We start from the raw sequence: 17825 nt of genomic DNA, 5'->3' as shown, positions 1-17825 counted from the left end.
AACAGAGAACAGCTGTGAGAACAGAGCAAGGCACTAGGGGTATATAAATGTACATAAAGTCTCTCTGCTTCTCAAAATTCTTTTTACCCACCTCTTTGCTGACTTAGAAAAACTTGTGCTCCAATCAAAATCGAACTAAAGGATATGTAATTGGTAAAGACAGATGCATCACCCTTCCACGCAAATAAAACTTCTTGGCAAGGGCAAGATTTTGCAAGCTTTTATAAATCTCAAACTGCAGAAACTTCAACTGGAAAAACATTCAAAGTTTTACAAATCAATCAGATCAAGCATGACAAAATCCTGTTAATTGCCAATTCATTTTTTAGGCCGGCAGATGGAGCACAGCAAAGCATTTAATATGGTTTGCCTCTGTACTCTACCTACACCAGGAAGGCACCAGAGAGTGGGGCAGGCCCTACACTGGAGCTCTGAGGGCAGCACCACCGAGCTGGAGAGACTTTCACTTTGCTGATCAGACTCAGTTTATCAGTCTGGAACCTGCTCAGGGAGAAGGAAGCTCTCTCAGGCTTTTGGTGTTTCTGGGAAAGCAATAAGGATAAAGTTGCATGGGGTTCAATAAGGTTAAACAGAAATAAAAAAAGTTTTTGGGAGGCTAGTTTGTCCTTCACTGTGCTGTCATTTCACAATCTGACTATGGCCAGTACTACTGATAAGCAGATAGAAAGGTGTTTCCTTTCTTCATTTTCATCTACATTATTGCATTAAATATCTACATTATTGCCATTAGTCATAAGTAAATTAATCTGTATCTGTCCAGTGTGGCAGAGTGAGGCATTGTCTTGGGTCTCAGGAGATACCTTCTAGTCCTGATTCACCCACCAACTGCAGACAAATCAAAACACATCATTTCACGTCTCTGGGCCTTGATTTTTCTCATCTGGAAAGCAGATGCAGGCATCAATCTCTTGAATAAGCTGGGTTTTGAGATCTACCAATGAATGGCAGGGTGGAAGAACTAAAAATTTTTATTTTGCTATTAAACAATTGAATGCTTATGGCACAGCCAACACAAACAAACAAAAAACCCCCAGATTTAGTAGCTCCTCTTCACTATCAGTTTTCTTAGATTACAAGATTTATTTCCTCAGCATTTTCTTCCAAGCCCTTTCCCCAGTCTTACCTTTCCTGGAGCAGATTAAATATTACTTTAACCCTTTGAGGAACAGTATTCTTTAAATTGCCAGTGAAAGACAGAGTGTGAAGAACACGGAGCAAACATGTTCCCGTGTCCCAGCACTCAAAGACAATCTTGAACAAAATACTTTCCATGCAAAACCTATCTTGAGACAGAATCATTTGACATAACTGAAACACATGCAGAAGCTCAGTGTCTAAAGGAAAGGAAAAGAAATACAAGAAAGCAACAGCCCAAGCACGGCTCATTCTGGTAGGACCACGGGGTATGACTCATGTTTGTGTTGGTTCTTGCCAAAGCCAAACCAGGTGCCACGTGAAGTCAAATAATTCTGTCACGATGCACATGAGCCACAGATGGCAGCCCTTCGTTTTTGAACAAAGCAAGGCATGAATTCGAACAGCATGGAATAAACCAAAGAAGTTCAAAGGGAAAGAAAAAAAAATATCAATATTTATAAAAGAAAACAGATGCATTCATGTGCAAGCCAAAACCACAATTTGATTTTATCAGATACTGTAGCCCTGTATTCAAACCAACTCCCCTTTGCTATTTGATGTATATATTCATAATATGCTGAAGGCAAAGCTGAAAGCCAGATTGTCTTCAGTTCCCACTCTGAAAATGTGCTATAAGAACTCAGTGTAAATTCAATGCAGATTTCAAATTAATAGTTACAGATAATTGATGAATATGTGATGAGTAAAACCAAAATCTGAGCAAATTTCTACATATCATTAAAATGTACAAATTTATGTTGAGCTCATTTGTTACATGCTAATAACAAGACTGCTCCACATGCAGGCTATGAGGAATTAGACTCTGAGCTTGTGTAACCTGGCAGGCCTCCTGGGGCTATGCAAAGTTATTTCATAAGAAGATCTGCAAATGTTTTTAATTTTTTTTCTTACTTATACTAGAGATATGCTGTTATGAAAACTTTCCACTTGCCATATAAAACAGGTTCTCTAAGACATCTGAAGTGTACATAAAAAAGTCACACTGTACTACTGTGTGATAATGTAATGAATAGACAAAATGCCAGAAAAAAGTATAAAATACTATATATAAACAGTGAGGGGAGCTGACAGCTATCCACATATTCAAGAAATACTTCAGAATTAGTGTCAGACAGCTTTACAGAAATTTTATAAAGAACTCTGCACTGTAAATTCTTACATTCTACATTGTACAAAGTTACATTTAATTACACTTTATACTAATCTGAATAAGGGAAAAACTTTTTTTTTAGCAGAGGTAATTTCATTCATGACTGCTCATCTGTAATCAACTTTTCTCAATATCAAGCCTCAGAATTATGTGAGGGAACAAAATCCTAAACATTAAGAAAAAGATGTCTGTTATGAACCCTCATGTCATCAATAGGAAGAGGTTGATTGATGCAGGTGATCTTTTACCATAGGTGAATGGGGTAATATTCTCTACATCAGGATAAAAAGAATCACATAAGGAATTGTTGATTGCATTCAGTACTTCTATGACTACTTCTCAAAACAAAATGTTGTTTTAAGGGAAAAGTTGAGTGCCCACAGGGGTTTACTGCAATTCCAGGTGATACACATGTTGGAAAAATAGGCAGTTTTTATTGAAAGGCAAAATCTTGTTTTACCTAAAGAAAGTGATAAAAATATAAATGCAGGTTATTTTAAACCGACTGATATTTATCAGAATTGGTGTCAATCACTTTTATGAATTGATGACACACTGAGTTACTTAGAAGCAAACTCATTTCCTTTCTTCACAAAGAATGCACTGACTATGGGCAAAATTAGATACTTATGGTGTACTTGTAGCACTGCCAGAATGTGAACTTCCATCTGGGTTACAGAAGTCACAGGCAGTACACAGAACATAATTTTGCATTTTTGGTTTTCAAGGAAAAAAGATCCATTTTAACTGGATGAAGAATTTTTATATAACCTTTACTATAGAAAGAGAGTTTGACTTTTAGAATTAAAAATACAAATGCGTAGAACACAACACCCCTCTGAAGAGCACAACTCAGCTGCTGTATTACCTTGAGCAATAGTATTTATCTGCTTTGCCAAAAGTGTCGTGGGATCAGCTGGTGTTGGCACACTTCAGGGACATTGTATGCTACGTACAGATGATCACATGGAAGAAACAATTCCTTTCTGCATGCTATAGGAGGCTGTAAAATTTCATGTCAAATTTGTGGGCAAAGCTGCTCTTCTGCTGACATGCTGCATTACGTGTATTATGAAGCCATGAGGTTACCCAGAACATCTATTCCATTCCCCATGCAGAAATTACAAGCCTTGCACAGTTTTTGCCTCTCATAAACCATACAGTTAGTGTCATGACAAGTTAAAATGCAGAGAAAATTGTTCCACATTGTGAAATGAAGAGAAATATAGACCGTGACAGACTGAGCAGGCAACGCGAAAGGATATAAAGATATAGACACTTACATATCCGTCATCACAAGGGCTCATAGAGTAATATCCCTTTATGGGCAAACAGGCACACATTAAAATAAAGAAGATTGAAAAAAAAAATAAGTTAACAGAAATAAATCACAGAGAAATGCACAGTTCTAAAAAAACAACCAATAAAAATCAGCTAAAACTTAACAGACTATTGGCTTTGAAAAGAAAAATATAAGCAGCTTCTCCTAATCCTCATACTGGTATGTCTTAGAACTGAAACCGGAGTGCCTGTCTTGTGATATATTTACAAATTCCTCCTCTCAACACCTGGCAAACATACCTAGCCTGCACATTGTTCCACTGTAACCATCAGTTAAAACAGCTACATATGAAGCACTGACACATTTATGTGAATATATGGCTTGCACTGTTCACTGAGGCAGCTCAGAGAGAGACACCAATGAATGTGGTATCGATCCGATCTCAGCTTCTGAGAGAGCAGGTGCCAGTATTCTCTATACTTGCTTGGACTGGAGTTTCTAATCAGCACAAAACAAAAGCCAAGACAGTCAATTTAAGGTGTTTCAGCAATGTTAGCAATTCCTCATCTCAAAAAGCTCCAAGGATAAACTAAGAAAAACTGGAAGCTTTTAGTATCTCTGGAAGGAAATCTAAGATGTAGTTACTAAAATAAACAATGGTGATAATTCATGGTTCAAGTAGTTTAGTACAAAATATGTCATGTTCTCTTTAATTAGACTAAAATACTTAGAACAGCTTTGTATCTGAAAAGAACAGTCTTAATTCAAAATAAAAGTACACAGTTCAACACAATGAAATAAGACCAACACTAATTATTTTGCTTCCAATCTTTTTGTGCAAACCTGCCAGTACTTACTTTAGAGGACATTTTAGTGCAGATGAATAAGCACATAAACACTGTATTTAGCAGGCTGCTCTTTAACAGACATATACAGCCTTACACAAAAGACATAAGAAACCTGATACTTTTCCCTGTGGGCAAAAATTAAAGTTCTTTCTATTCTTTAACCAAAATCTGACATTATTCTTTTTATTACCCTGACACTTACAATTCCCTGATGCAAATGAGTATTTTAACTTTCATGGCACTATACACACATAGAGACAGTTCCTGGCAAAGTCAATTTAAAATTCAATTTAAGACAAAGGACAGTATTTATGGAGACCAAGAAGTGAGCAAAAGAAAACAAGAGATAACCTGTATCATAATGAGAGACATTTCAACACATGCATGACCTGAGCCAGTGAAAATAGACATAGGCATCTAGACAAAGGTGACATTAAGGTAAGTTTTAACAGTAAAGGAAACCACAAAAGGTTGGACCAAACAAACTTTCAAACTTTCCAACCTGAGCTGTTTCATGATTTGAGGACAGTAACACGAAAAGTTTGTGGAAACCCCTACTGGTGGCAACACCTCACCTTCAGAGATGAAGAATTTATGTAAACAAAAAAACCTCGCAGCAACTTGTGAAAAAGGCATCATATACTGTATCAGCAGAAAAAAGAACTTGATTACATAAAGAGAGACATTTGTTTCTTCATTTCCATATATAAATGGCAACATATAAAAATGATCCTATGGACAAGGATGCAGAGGACTCATATATTTCATCTGAAGAAAAGCTCACTTAGAGTAGATGCTGTTTGCTGCAATGTAGGTATTATTTTTAAATGAAAGAGAGTATGTCCACATCATGCTGGGTGAATCCACTCTAAATGGTTCAAAGTGATTAAAAACCCAAACTAAAATCCTGCAGTTACCCTGATCCTGGGTTTCATGGGGTCTCCTGGTGCAGAAAACTTTGACAAGTAAGAAGCGGAATACCTGCCACAAACTATTACAGCTTGATGGCATGTGCACAGTTGCAGTAGAAAGGGTGTTTGAGGACAAAAGCACAGAGCACAAGAAAAACAGGAGACTGTGCTAGTCATTACAGCTATCCCAAAAATTAAAAAAAAAAAAAAATCCTCATTGTTTACAACCTGTAAATGACAGTTTAACTTTAGAGAGGAGCTGGTGATTTTGTCCAGTGACAGAACTTTAAAAAAAACCCCCAGCAACCCACTATTTTTTCACAGCTTCAAAAATTGTGCCAAGAGACCTAAAACTTGCAAGGGACATTAATTCACCTAATTGTAGCTACAGGTAAATATAATCAGACTGAATAGCAGCAAAAACATAATGGGCATTTATTCTATTCCATGACACAGGTGCAACATATGCAAACATCTGCACAGCTTTCAGGTCACAGAAAGATTCTCATCGGTTAAAAACCACCTCTACTATTGACAGAAACTGTGTTTCTGCAGAAACAATTCCAGTTTGCCCTTTAATCCAAAGTTCAGAAAATCTTATTACCTTATACATAATCCGAGAAATTCTAGGAAGGTGTACATCTTACTTCAACCCAAAAAGGCTCTTTCTGTGTTTAAGACATGAACCTATGCTACTTTTGATGGGGAGTGAATGTGCTATGTTTGCGGTAAAAAGCCACAATCCTCTTGGCTTCATGATGTGTAATGAACAGAAAAAAACCTACAACCAATGCTCTTATCCACCAGACAAATCACTATCAGAAAGGTTAAAAAAAAAAAAAACTTATCTCCAGAGTATTAAAGATATAAGAAACTATGACAGTCCTATGATAGAGTACTGTAGTTGAAACTATTCAAATCTACCACCACCTACATCAGTTCCCTGTCCCACTGAATATCAGAAAGTCGGGAAGCCAATTAAATCTTTAAATAAATGTTTCCTCAGCCTGTCAGGCCCAGTGCTCTGGCCTCCTATTCTTAAACCCAGACCTTTTGCTCTGACAATTCTCTCAGGTTTCTTATCTCCCAGTTCAGGACCATACCTGTCAAATGACATGATGGAAGGTGGTGATAACATTCAACTGCAGGTAGGAAAAAAGCCGTATGGTAAAAAGGGGCTTTAGAGAGGCCTTGGAAACATCTCCCACTGTAACACAGTCATGTGGCCTCTCTCCCACTGTGTGCAGCAGATGCATCCTGTTAATGGATTGTGGATCAGGCTCACAAGCTGACCCAGGAGGTCAGAGAGCTGGCAAGAGCCATGGAGTTGCACTGCAGAAGAACGAGATCCAAGCCAGATCACCAGAGAGCACAAAGCTGACACCAGAAGCCCTTGCCAGCTAAGACTTCCCAGTGTGATTACAATGGAAAACTCTTTTGCCTCAGGTCTTAAAGCCAGTGCAGTAAGTAAGACTTGCTTCTGGGATTTGTCCTCCTGATACAAATTTCTTCCAGTATGAAAGGACAGGCCTTCAGTCATGGTGGGGGGCAAACCAGGAAGCTGATGTTTGTACATTAACAGCACACATTAATAGCTGATACATGTCACCTTTATTGTAATTTCAAAGCCTGAGACCTCAAGGCTTTCTATTACATAATACTGCTTTTCTGACATTAAAAATTGAGCACAATGCATTGGGAACAAAATCAAGCTTGCATACAAATAATGCTACCAAGGATATAATCCAAAGTATTCTCCTTCATTTCCTTGGGCAATTCTTCATTTTGGTTAACAGCACTCATATAATCTTCCTTTTCTATATAACTTCAAACTACCAGTGTAGTATAGCAGACTTAATAAAACATACTGTAGAGCTCAAGTACAGATCTCAGGGAATAATGAAGTTTTAGTATTTTCTGCTTTCAGAACCTGATCCAAATCTTGGACTCTGCCCTCATTTGTACCAGTATGGCTGACTGTAAACTCAAGCACCTCCTCCTTCCAAACTATGTAATGCATGTTTACTCATTCCCGAAATAACAGAGATAGGAATTTAAGGCTGCATGAGAGTACCACAAAAAAGCAATTTCCTTGCTAATGATTTTCTTTTCTGCTCATCTATTTAGAGATATTGATCCACCAGAACCAATTTATTTAAGGGTCTGGCCCTAACGCTGGTGATATCATTGAGATAGGATCAAATCCTATCAAATGCACTCAAGGTGAAGTGGGAAAAAACCCCAAACAACAAAGCACCATATTCAATGCCTGTCAAAACTCTTTAGACAATTTTTTAAAAAAACTTCTCACTTATCTTGCCTATACAGAGACCTAATGGTAAGGATGAGCAAAGAAGTTGTCCCTCTGCAAGTCTCTTCCCTCTGCAATTATACAGGTGACTGGCCCTTACAGCAGAAGGCTGTTTGTGAAATGGAGTAGCTGGAAAGACCCCACTCCAGTGTCTTTAAGTATTTATGAGCAAAAAGTGAAGGAACCTTCCAACACAAATCCAGCACAGATGCTGTGAACTCGTGCTACTACTTAGTCTGGGTCACGGTGCCTCCAGCTTTATTCCAAAACTTATGCAAAAACCTGAAACCACTTAAGGGTAGAACAATAACATCTGAGTGTATAACAATGAAGTATTTGAATCCCTGGAGAAAAAGTAATGGGATGGCTTAGTGGCCTAGTGGCAAGCAGTCAGAATTTTAGTCCATCTCATCTGGCTTCCTGGATCAACAGTCAGGGAGTGGCTAGAAATATTTTGACATGATGAGAAAGGAGTTTCAGTTTTCTTCTCATAAGATAGGCTATATGTATGTTTTTCTTCTTACACTTACTTGTGTCTCTACATGTTTGCTATTCATGTATAAAACCAGAACTCTCTACATTGGAAATAAATGAAGACATTACGATCAATCAAGAATAAGATGAGGAAACCTGATTATGACACAGTGAATGTCTACATGCAGAGACTGTGATTAGCCCTCCAAAACTTGGCTAATGCCTCAGACAGTCTGTGGGGATCTGCTTATAGAAACAATATTAGATTTCAACCACAGAAGCTACTATAACCTCATTGTCAAGGAGTGACCTAAAACAGTCAAGAAACCCGTAATCTAAACAGTCTCAGTGCTATAACTGGACTGGTCCTTCACCAGAGAGCTTGGCTGGCACAGCAACTACCTCAAATAGTGTGGGTAAAGGAGCCACAAAGTCACACAGAAATAGTTATGCTAGTAAAGCCCAGTATAAAAATAGATACAACTGTGCTAGAAAGACACAGCTTTACTCAGCTTAACCCAGCTAATTTGGGACAAAAGAGAGGCAAAGATTTACCTCCAGCAGGAAAAAAATCCACCAATCCACCACCAACACATCATCTTTCTCTAACCTATCTGCACAGCTGGAGACTGTGTTAAAGTGGCTGCAGTGTCTTAAGTACAGTGGAAAAGGTACTTTTGGAGAATAAATGCTTTTAGAGACACTTTTAGAGCAGAAGAAGTAAATAAACATAATGCACAGGATCAGTAATCATTTCACAGATGAGAATTTTTTAGTAGAAGCAAACAGAAGTGGTGTGGCTGTAATAGAGTGAGTGGTCACCTAATGCTGTCAGGCAGCATCAACCACTCCTTGTGAATGGTAACTTTTGTCAACCTTGTTCTTAAAAACCTCCAATGACAGAGATTCTGGCTGAAATACTGGTCATACTCTGCTGCCTACACACTTCTTCAATGATCACTTACTGTCTTAAAATTCTTAAAAGTCTCTTTTTTCACAAAGAAGAAAACATGCCTATACCTAAATGCTAAACCATACAAGGACAGATGTTTAAGTTAAAATAGCTCTGTGATAGGTGTACAGAAAAATATGCAGTCTAGCAACAACCCAGCCAGCTTTTGTCAGAGAAGACACAGCTCCAGCCACTCTGCACTCTCTGTAGAGTTGATAAAGAAACAAGTCAGCACCTTGAATGAGGGTGACACTCTTCCCTCTGGCCCCTTTCCAAAAGGGTTCAGGAGATTGAAGGATCAATTTATAATAGAAAGAAAAAAATTATGAACAAAACCCTGGGGAAATGGAGCACCTTGAAAGCACAGGAGAAAAAGAAAAGTCTTGATGCAAGCAGAGAGCAGGAACAGAGAGAAGAGGGCAAGAGGCTGTACAGAACAGGTTATGTCAGTATGTGGAAGGGGAGACACACACAACCCCAACATCAGGTGGTAAAAATACAGAAAACTACTGGGGTACCTAATGCATTGTCTCAGAAATAAATCTGAGCAGAGAGGAATTGCAGACAGTCCATAATGTTGAGGCAGCAGCCAAACAGATCCTAGATCCTTCTTCAAACCCTGCAGTAGCAGTTTTTGCAGACTGCCTAAGAGAGCACCTCCTAAATTTGTGGCAAGTCAGAGAGAGGAGTTCTGACCATTAACAGGAAAGTGAAGGCATTTAAAACAGCATGAAGAGCAATGAGGAATAATATTTATATCTGAAAATATTAGCATGTAGCGGAGAAAAGGGAACATTTTTATTATCTCCATATCTTTCTGTAACAGATTTCCAAGAGGAACAAAACGTACCCGTAGTGTCATTGTTATTAAAAACCTTGGCTAGAATAAGGAATTTTATTTTCTTCTGCTTTTCCTTTGACAGTTCACCAAGCTCTTGTACTACAAATACACATGAACACCTGCCACAGCAAAACCAACAAGCATAGTTCATGATTTTGGCTTGCCTTTGTAAAACAATGGCACACAATATTTTATTATTAAAATATTTTAATGTCATTTTAATATTAACACTTATTTGAATAACTTCAACAGGCAAGGTATTAAAAAAGGTTGTAGCACTTCTGCCATCATTAAGTCATTTAAAATCTCACAGGAATAGTTTCATAGACATTAGAAACTATCCTAAACTGGTTCTGCTGCTGAAAAATAACCCCAAAGCCTCTTCCCCACTCGGGCAGAAGAGATGGAGCAGAATATTAATGAGTGAGGTATAGTGCAGTCATCTGAAAAGAAACCAGAGGCTGGTGAAGTGGGAAAAAACCAACCCCAGGGATCCTGAGCTGCTTATCAATAAGATCAAAGATTCTTAGATAGAATATTAAAAGCCCATCATGTAAATCAATAAGGTGGCTTTGGTGTACCATCTAACTGCTCATCTAACAACTGGCTCTTACTGAAAAGGGAAGTCCTCCCTTCCTCCTCTTTTCCTCATTTGCTCTCATGATCCTGTGTGATGCTTCTCCTTTAGCTGGCTAAGCCAGTTCTCCCTAGGGTTACAGGAACATCCCTGACAGCAGAAAAGGAACAGAGCTGAGCAACCATTCCCCCTTTTAGCTAAATCAAACTGGCTAAGATGTGCCACCAAACCCACTCAGAACATTAGCTTTAGGGTTTATTTTTGGGTTTTTTTAAAACATTCAGTTAGCATTTTAACAGATACAAGTTTTACTGTCCTCACAACAACAGAATTAATCATCCTTATGCAGCTACGAATGCATAACCATGTCATTCACCAGGAGCTGAGATCCACAAAACTATGAATTGCCACGTTCTTATATAAGCTTGAACGCATTATGTCTTGTCTTTACCATCTCACATTTGTTGTTCAATATGCAGCTTAAGCAGTATTGTCTATTGAGACAGTTACTGTAAAAATCCCAAGCGTCAATACTTACAGTGCCAGGCCTGGTGAAGTCGATACTCTGTGCTACACTTTGTCTCATCTGATTGCTGAACAGGCGAACACAAACACTTTGAAGATACTCTGGCGTGATCTAAAAATTAGGAAACAAAGGGAGAACAGGATTATATAAAACTTACACTTTCTACCAGACAAGTGTTTCGTTATTAAAGGTTGTTTGGTTGATTTTTTTAAAGAGAGTAAGAAATCACACACCTGAGACTCATCGACGAGAGCAAAAGGAATATACTGTAACTACTGTTCTGTTCAGAAATTAAAATAACTGTAAATTCTCTTTATCTGGGAATTGTTATGCTATTCACAAGACTAATGGTCACCACTTTCAGAGAGTCAAGAAAAAAACTACAAACTCCTATGTTTCCATACAGATTTTCCTCAACCAAAAGGTTCAAAATCAAATCAAATTCAAAAATGAAGCAGTTTTGTGCTTTGAACAATGTGTTGTCTAGCTAGAGAGCAGAACTTGCATAACTGTCTTGTACAGCAGAGAGTATAAATATGAATTACACAGTACAGCACTTCGCTTTTCAATGCAAAACATCTCAGTGGGTTTAGGTTTTTGTTTTGGGAAATCTACACCACAGTTTCAGAACAGTTATTAACTTCCCCAGAGCAGAGGCAAGTGCACCGAAATATATATTACAGAAATACAAATGGGGCCACTTCTGATATTCCCAGACCTACAGCAAGACAACAAACCCCTTCAAATTCTGAATGCTGCAGCTTCAGCATGACTTTATCCAGTACCCAACTCCACTCTGGATTCAGAAATGACAGAAACCAAGATTCACAACAGAAGAGCACCCTCAGCTGGACACACTTGGGAAGGATTAAATGACTGCCCCGCACAAGGTTTACAAAGGAAATTAAAACAAGCATCTGCAACAAACGAGAACCAGCGCCTGATTCTTCCCCTACAGAAGGTAATTGGATATCACTCTGGAGAGCACTGAGGTGTGAAATGGGAGGCAGCAAATGAATGACTATGTGTTTCTTATTGTTTTCGAAGCCCATGTGAGCAGATACTTTTCCTAATCTGCTGTAAAGCATAGTCCACACCTACAGGCAAATTCTTCCCTGCAGTAAATAGCGAGCAGTCAGAGATCCCAGATGCACAGTAGCAAACCACAAGATGTTCCTTCTGATGGCAGGAGGAAGGTACATATTGACTTTTCAACAGGCAGCACAGGAAACCCCAGCTCATTCTTCCTGATAACAATTCACAACTCCTTTAAAACCATCCAGAGGCCACTAACATCTGCCATAAAAATAACCTTCAGGTTACACAGAAGTTATAGCAAGGAGGCACACTCCCAGAGAAGAAAGCACAACAGAGGAAACATCCAATAAACTTTGTATAAAAAATACCTATAAGAAAGTTCTACCTTCTTCAGTCACATACATGTGGCCCATTTCACATGGTAACTCATTCACTCCTACCCCAGTCCCCTTTACCAATTAAATTAACAAGTTTACTTAGCAGAACAGAGAGCAAGGCTTTTTCTCATCAAAATTTTGGATGAGAAGATTGTTTCCAGCACTGTGAAACTTAAAACAGACCTGACAGAAATTTTAAACATACAACAACAGTTTGATGGGCTGGACTGCAGTCAGGAGTCACAGAAATACCCTCTAATCACTGCTGATGCCACAGCTCAAAAGGGGACTCTCACAAGAGATCTGAGGTGTCTTGTGAGATGGTGATTAGTTTTTTCAAGATCTCTGAGCCAGCACAATTCAACTCATCTTCTGCACTACATTTATCCTTCCACACAGTGTCAAAGGCAGGATCTCTCATCTAAAGTGCTGTGTTTCATCAGTAAAGAGACACAGTAGTGACAGAAATGCTCATAACTATGAACCTTAATTCACATTTTCATCTCCCTTTTCTGGGGGGTGTGGAAGCAAGCACACATCTGAGCCATCACTTACCATCTTGCCACTGACTGTGGCCTCCAAAGAATCCACCAGCTCTGCAGTGACTCCAATGAGATTGTGGTAGTCTGCCTGCATTTTGTTAAATCGTTTCAGGTAGATCATGGTCCTCTGCTCAGACTCCACTAACTGTTGATGAAGATGTTGCAACATTTCTGTCAAGAGAATAATCACAACAGAAATAGCATCACCTTTTCAAACAAAAGGACGAGAGAACCCACAAGCATTTTCACTGCCCTGAAGGCACAACTTCAACTTCCAAGGCGTGGAATTTCGCTGTAAGGATAATTCAGCACCTCTATTGTGATTCCATTTCATCACAACAGCTACAACTATTTATTAAGCCTTAATCACCAAAGAAACAATTGATTCCCAGTAACAGCAGCAACACAACTATTAGACAGTAAACATCACTGAATACATTTGTGAAGAAGACACAGGTTTAAAGGTCTGTTACTAGGAGAAGTTCCAGGCTGTCCATGACAAAACAAGGCTCTGGCCATGGAATCAGAAGAACCAATGACAACACACAGCTGATGAACTGGACCTGCTGTCTGCAGAGGACTCAGTCATGCACTATCTGTGACATTCACTGAAGTAACACAGAGTAGAAAACATTATCATTTCCAACAACTGGAAAGGTCAAGTAGCCACTCCAAAGATAAAACACCAAAACAGGAGAAGGACACTACCCCGGGATTCAAGCCAGTGTTTGTTAGATTACACTGTGAGGGTGGGTGTTTTACCCAGTTAATGTATAGGAATTGACCACTGGTATTTAGGTTATGTAGTGCTAAGTCTTCAATTTTTTAGGGAAAATGGTAACATTCACAAAACGAAAGAACCCCAAATCCAACCCAAAAACATTCAACTTATCCAATTCCTCAATTGTTATTTCCTTCAACTGAATTCACTGAAGTTGCAGAGAACTCTCTACTTCAAAAAATTTTTCAGGTGACTCTGGTTGATGGTAAGCTGTATCACTCACCTTTAGTACCTTCAGTTTATGAAAATAACTCAAATTTGTGGTTTTTTCAATAAATAAATTAATAATAATAGCTGTTACATTGCTGACACATTTTGTTCCTTCATGTTCAATTACTTTACAGACCAAAACAAACTGAGTTTCAGAATCTGTAACTTCACCCCAGTGTCAGACACAGCCAAAATCAGTTCTAGATGGAACTCAGGCATGGAATCTGGAGCTGTGTACCACAGCACATCTCTGTGACCAGACAAAACTATGAAGGGAGGTACAATAATCCTATTGTTACTGCTGATGTTTTGTATTTTGCTGGAACATTATGTTTCAAATTAGGTTGCTGAGAAGCCAGTATTGCTTTAGTGTTTTGAAAAATGGCATGGGGCCCATCTGCAAACACAGGGAATATTTACCATAGGATTTTCTGTTAAACAATGGGCAGGAATCAGCTCGACTACAGAGTTTCAGACAGAAGTAGAATTCCTTCTCACAGATTTTAAAAAAATTTAGGTGAGGGTAGAGCCTTCCAAACAGCCCAGTATGACACAGTTTAGGTCCAAATAGACCCAATGGGAAGAAAAACAAAAGAGCCAAGATGCAAAATTGGAAACCAAAAAAACTAGATCCTGTTCCCGGCTTTGAACAGATTTTGCCCATGATCTTCTAGGAAACCATTACCCTCTCTCATGACTCACTATCTCTTTCCATAAATATGTAGGTCATATGTCCCTGGAACACTGAAGCATTGGGAAACATAACCGATGTAAGCAGAAATCTGGGATCTTCGTTTGGAGAATCCTAAGCAGTACAAAGTTTCACTGCACAGTTATCTCTGAGTTTAAAAAAGCTCAGCATATAACACCTTACAGCTGTGATAAAAAAGCTCTGGAGAATTAAGGTGTAGTTATTCAAAATCTGTCCCTTTGCTCTACTGCTCTCTGAACTGGGGCACAAAGCTCTGCTGTGCCATGGCAGGTGGTACAGGGTGGCAATCCTCAGGAGAGGGGAAAACAGGGAGTGGAACTCCTGTGTTAGCACCACGGCTTCTTCTGTGATTTCAGATGTGGAGACTGCTTTAAAAATTGGTCACATCTTACAGATTTTGGAGTTTTTGAAATATGCTGTATTTTTTATCCCATTTATACTACATGCTGTAGATGGCAGAACAGCTCGTTTTTGTTATCAGAAAATTTAAGAAAAATTATCTCTTTCATGGGATCTTTTACAGAAAGCATGTGTTAATAGACTTTAGCTATAAACCGTAGCTATAAATTGACAACCTTAAAACTAAACATGGAATACAGAGAAGGTACATTTTCTTACTTCTAAAAGTTAACAGAGAAAAAACCCCACACAATTATTTTACTCTCAAAGCCTCCTCCCCTCTAAGGGCGGCTTCTTTCTGAGAGCCATTCATGAGCCACAACATTCTGTACCTCCAGGGTTTGTCAATGACACCTGATACCAAGCTGCAAATCAAACCACCTTAATGGTATTTCTCTTACACTTTCTAGGAGGGAGCCAAATTCGGTGTGAAATAACAATAGAAGTTGTGACAAGCCACAAATCCTGTTCAAATCCAGCAAATGCACTTGAAAAGAAAAACCCAAAACAACAAACAAAACACTACTAGAACAGCTCCTATAACATTAAGCAATCCTGCTAAGAGCACCAAACGTTTTACAATTCTGTAAGCTGTTGAAACCATCTCAACTGCAACCAATATTCATTAACTTAAAACAGAGAAGTTGATAGCTTCCAAAGGCAATACAAATTATTCAGCCTTGATAATAATAATTCAACTTTGATTTTATCCCTATTCCAGAGCCCCTACTGCTAAACTGCTACCACAACTTTAATAAGATACAGCTCCAAAGTAAGAATATTTTTCTAAACTAACAGATTCTGAGAGCAACCATGGCACAAAACTCAGCCACTCCAGTACTTTATTCCATTTCCTAGATGACCAAATGGAATATATTTTTATTTAACTGTGACACAACACATTTGATTCAGAAATTTCCAATGGATGTATCTAGAGCGTGACTTCCACTCAGAGGAAAGTTGGAAGCACCAAATCACAAAGCGTAAACCTTTTCACAATTTGCCTGCTCTTCACTGCCCAGCGGGTAAAATTTCCAGTGATGAAAATCCGTCTTCCAACTAGAGTCAGTAGGAAAAACACTACATAACCAAAACTCAGGGCAGATCATCACTGACAAGTACCTGTTCCAAGCACAGAAGGCTGTTGGAAGAGCTGGTCCAGCTCTGCCCCATTTCCCCTTTGCACTCCTGTCACATCCCGATAAAAGCATTCACTTAGACAGATCAGGGAGCTCCTAGCCCAGGTAAAAATCAGTATTTAATGGCTTGTTTGAATTGTTAAATCATTACCCTCTGAGTCAAGATTGGGTAAAAGGAACTGGTACCTTTCAGAGGCATTTCAGTTCACATTTATGTCACTTTGCAGAAGTGATCAAACTGCTCCATAAGAGGATTCAGAGAGTAACTTGAGACATGTGGCTTCTCTCTTTCCTCTCCCAAACACAATTCCCAACACTGACAAATGCTTTTTACATATGATAAGCTTATCAAAGATGAAGGAAAAAAAGGTTCTCTAGACCTTTATTATTCACATGAAACATTATTCATATGTGGAGGAAAAGAGGGGAAAATACAGTGCGGAGAACTAACCTCCTGGTGTAGGAGCATGTAACACACAGTAAAGCTTGTCACTCTGCCAAATGAAAATGCTGGCACCAGGTATCAGCTGAACTACTGCATGTTTCTACAAGTATTCTTGCCTGCTTTCTCTTGTGTGTAATTGTTGAGTTTTTTAACTCCAGTTCCTACAAGCAGCCATGGAGTTACACATATGTACATAATTCCACAACAAGCTTTTTGCTCTAAGTGAGAGATTGGTTGTTTTCCTTTACAGCTTACTTACACCTAAAACAGGCTTCTTGAACTTGAGCTTGCTCTGTCTCTTTCTCTCTTAATCTCAGCCCACCCTCACATACTTTGCTAGAAGCACTGACCCTGGCCCAAGGCTGAGTTCCTGCACACACTGCAGCGGAGCTCTGAGCAGAGGAGCTGCAGGTCCCAAGAGCTGTCAGACACTGGGGCTCCTTAGGTGACACTGAAACCTTGCTCTTAGAAGAGGCAGGAGTCTCCTTCTGGCTTACCTCATCTCCATAAAAACTGCTATTCATATTCTGAACTGACATATTTCCACATCAACAGTCATTTAGACTTTAGCAAATCTTGACAGACAGGTAGGTCACACTTCACTTTCTCTCGTGCAGCAGCCTGACACACTTCTCCCCCTCTCCCCTTCCCTGAAACAGTAGAAGAGTCGCTGTGAACTCATCCAGAGATTTGTAATGAGGCAGTGAAGGGAAGAGCAGCTGAACACGCTTCCAAACACTTCATTCCCTCCAGTCCTGTTAGCAGAGAGGACACAAAGAAGGTCTGAGGCTCTCTGTGCAAGATGCCAACCATTCTGCAATTCCTTCCTTTCCAGCCAAACTGAAAACATATGGGAGAGCTGTAAGTTAAGCACCACTGCCACACAAATAGCTTTGAAAGTCATATAGGGATTGAAGCTTTTTAGCAAATGGGTGAAAAGCCAGACTGTGCAGGTAAATCAGGCAAGGTAAACACACAGAACCCTCCAGGGCACCCGCAAGAGCATTTGCACCACCCCACCCAACCCTGAAGTACTTCAGCGTGTCAGACTGATGACTGGCAACTATTTATAAAAGGCAGTTTCCAGGACTCTGCCATACTGCTCTTCATTCATGTGTTGCCTATAAATTT

At 39.1% G+C, this 17825-nt stretch overlaps 1 protein-coding gene across 3 annotated transcripts in view; it reads right to left on the bottom strand.

Annotated features, from left to right (window-relative positions):
- ARMC9 (armadillo repeat containing 9) overlaps window positions 1-17825 on the bottom strand; it is a 65022-nt gene that overhangs the window by 37399 nt on the left and 9798 nt on the right. For 2 of the 3 annotated variants that reach the window (XM_050307847.1, XM_050307846.1), the window contains 3 exons: window positions 13022-13179; window positions 11064-11162; window positions 3613-3648 (listed from right to left, as the gene is read on the bottom strand). In XM_050307847.1, coding sequence (XP_050163804.1) covers window positions 3613-3648; window positions 11064-11162; window positions 13022-13179 — 293 coding nt within the window. The remainder of the gene's footprint in view (window positions 1-3612; window positions 3649-11063; window positions 11163-13021; window positions 13180-17825) is intronic. The other variant, XM_050307848.1, reaches the window with a different exon arrangement.

The sequence above is a fragment of the Myiozetetes cayanensis genome, unplaced genomic scaffold, assembly GCF_022539395.1.
Source record: "Myiozetetes cayanensis isolate MyiCay16 unplaced genomic scaffold, myiCay2020 scf13, whole genome shotgun sequence".
NCBI classification, from domain to species: Eukaryota; Metazoa; Chordata; class Aves; order Passeriformes; family Tyrannidae; genus Myiozetetes; species Myiozetetes cayanensis.
The sequence above is the reverse complement of the archived record's forward strand: the minus strand, read 5'-3'. Positions and strand labels throughout refer to the sequence as shown.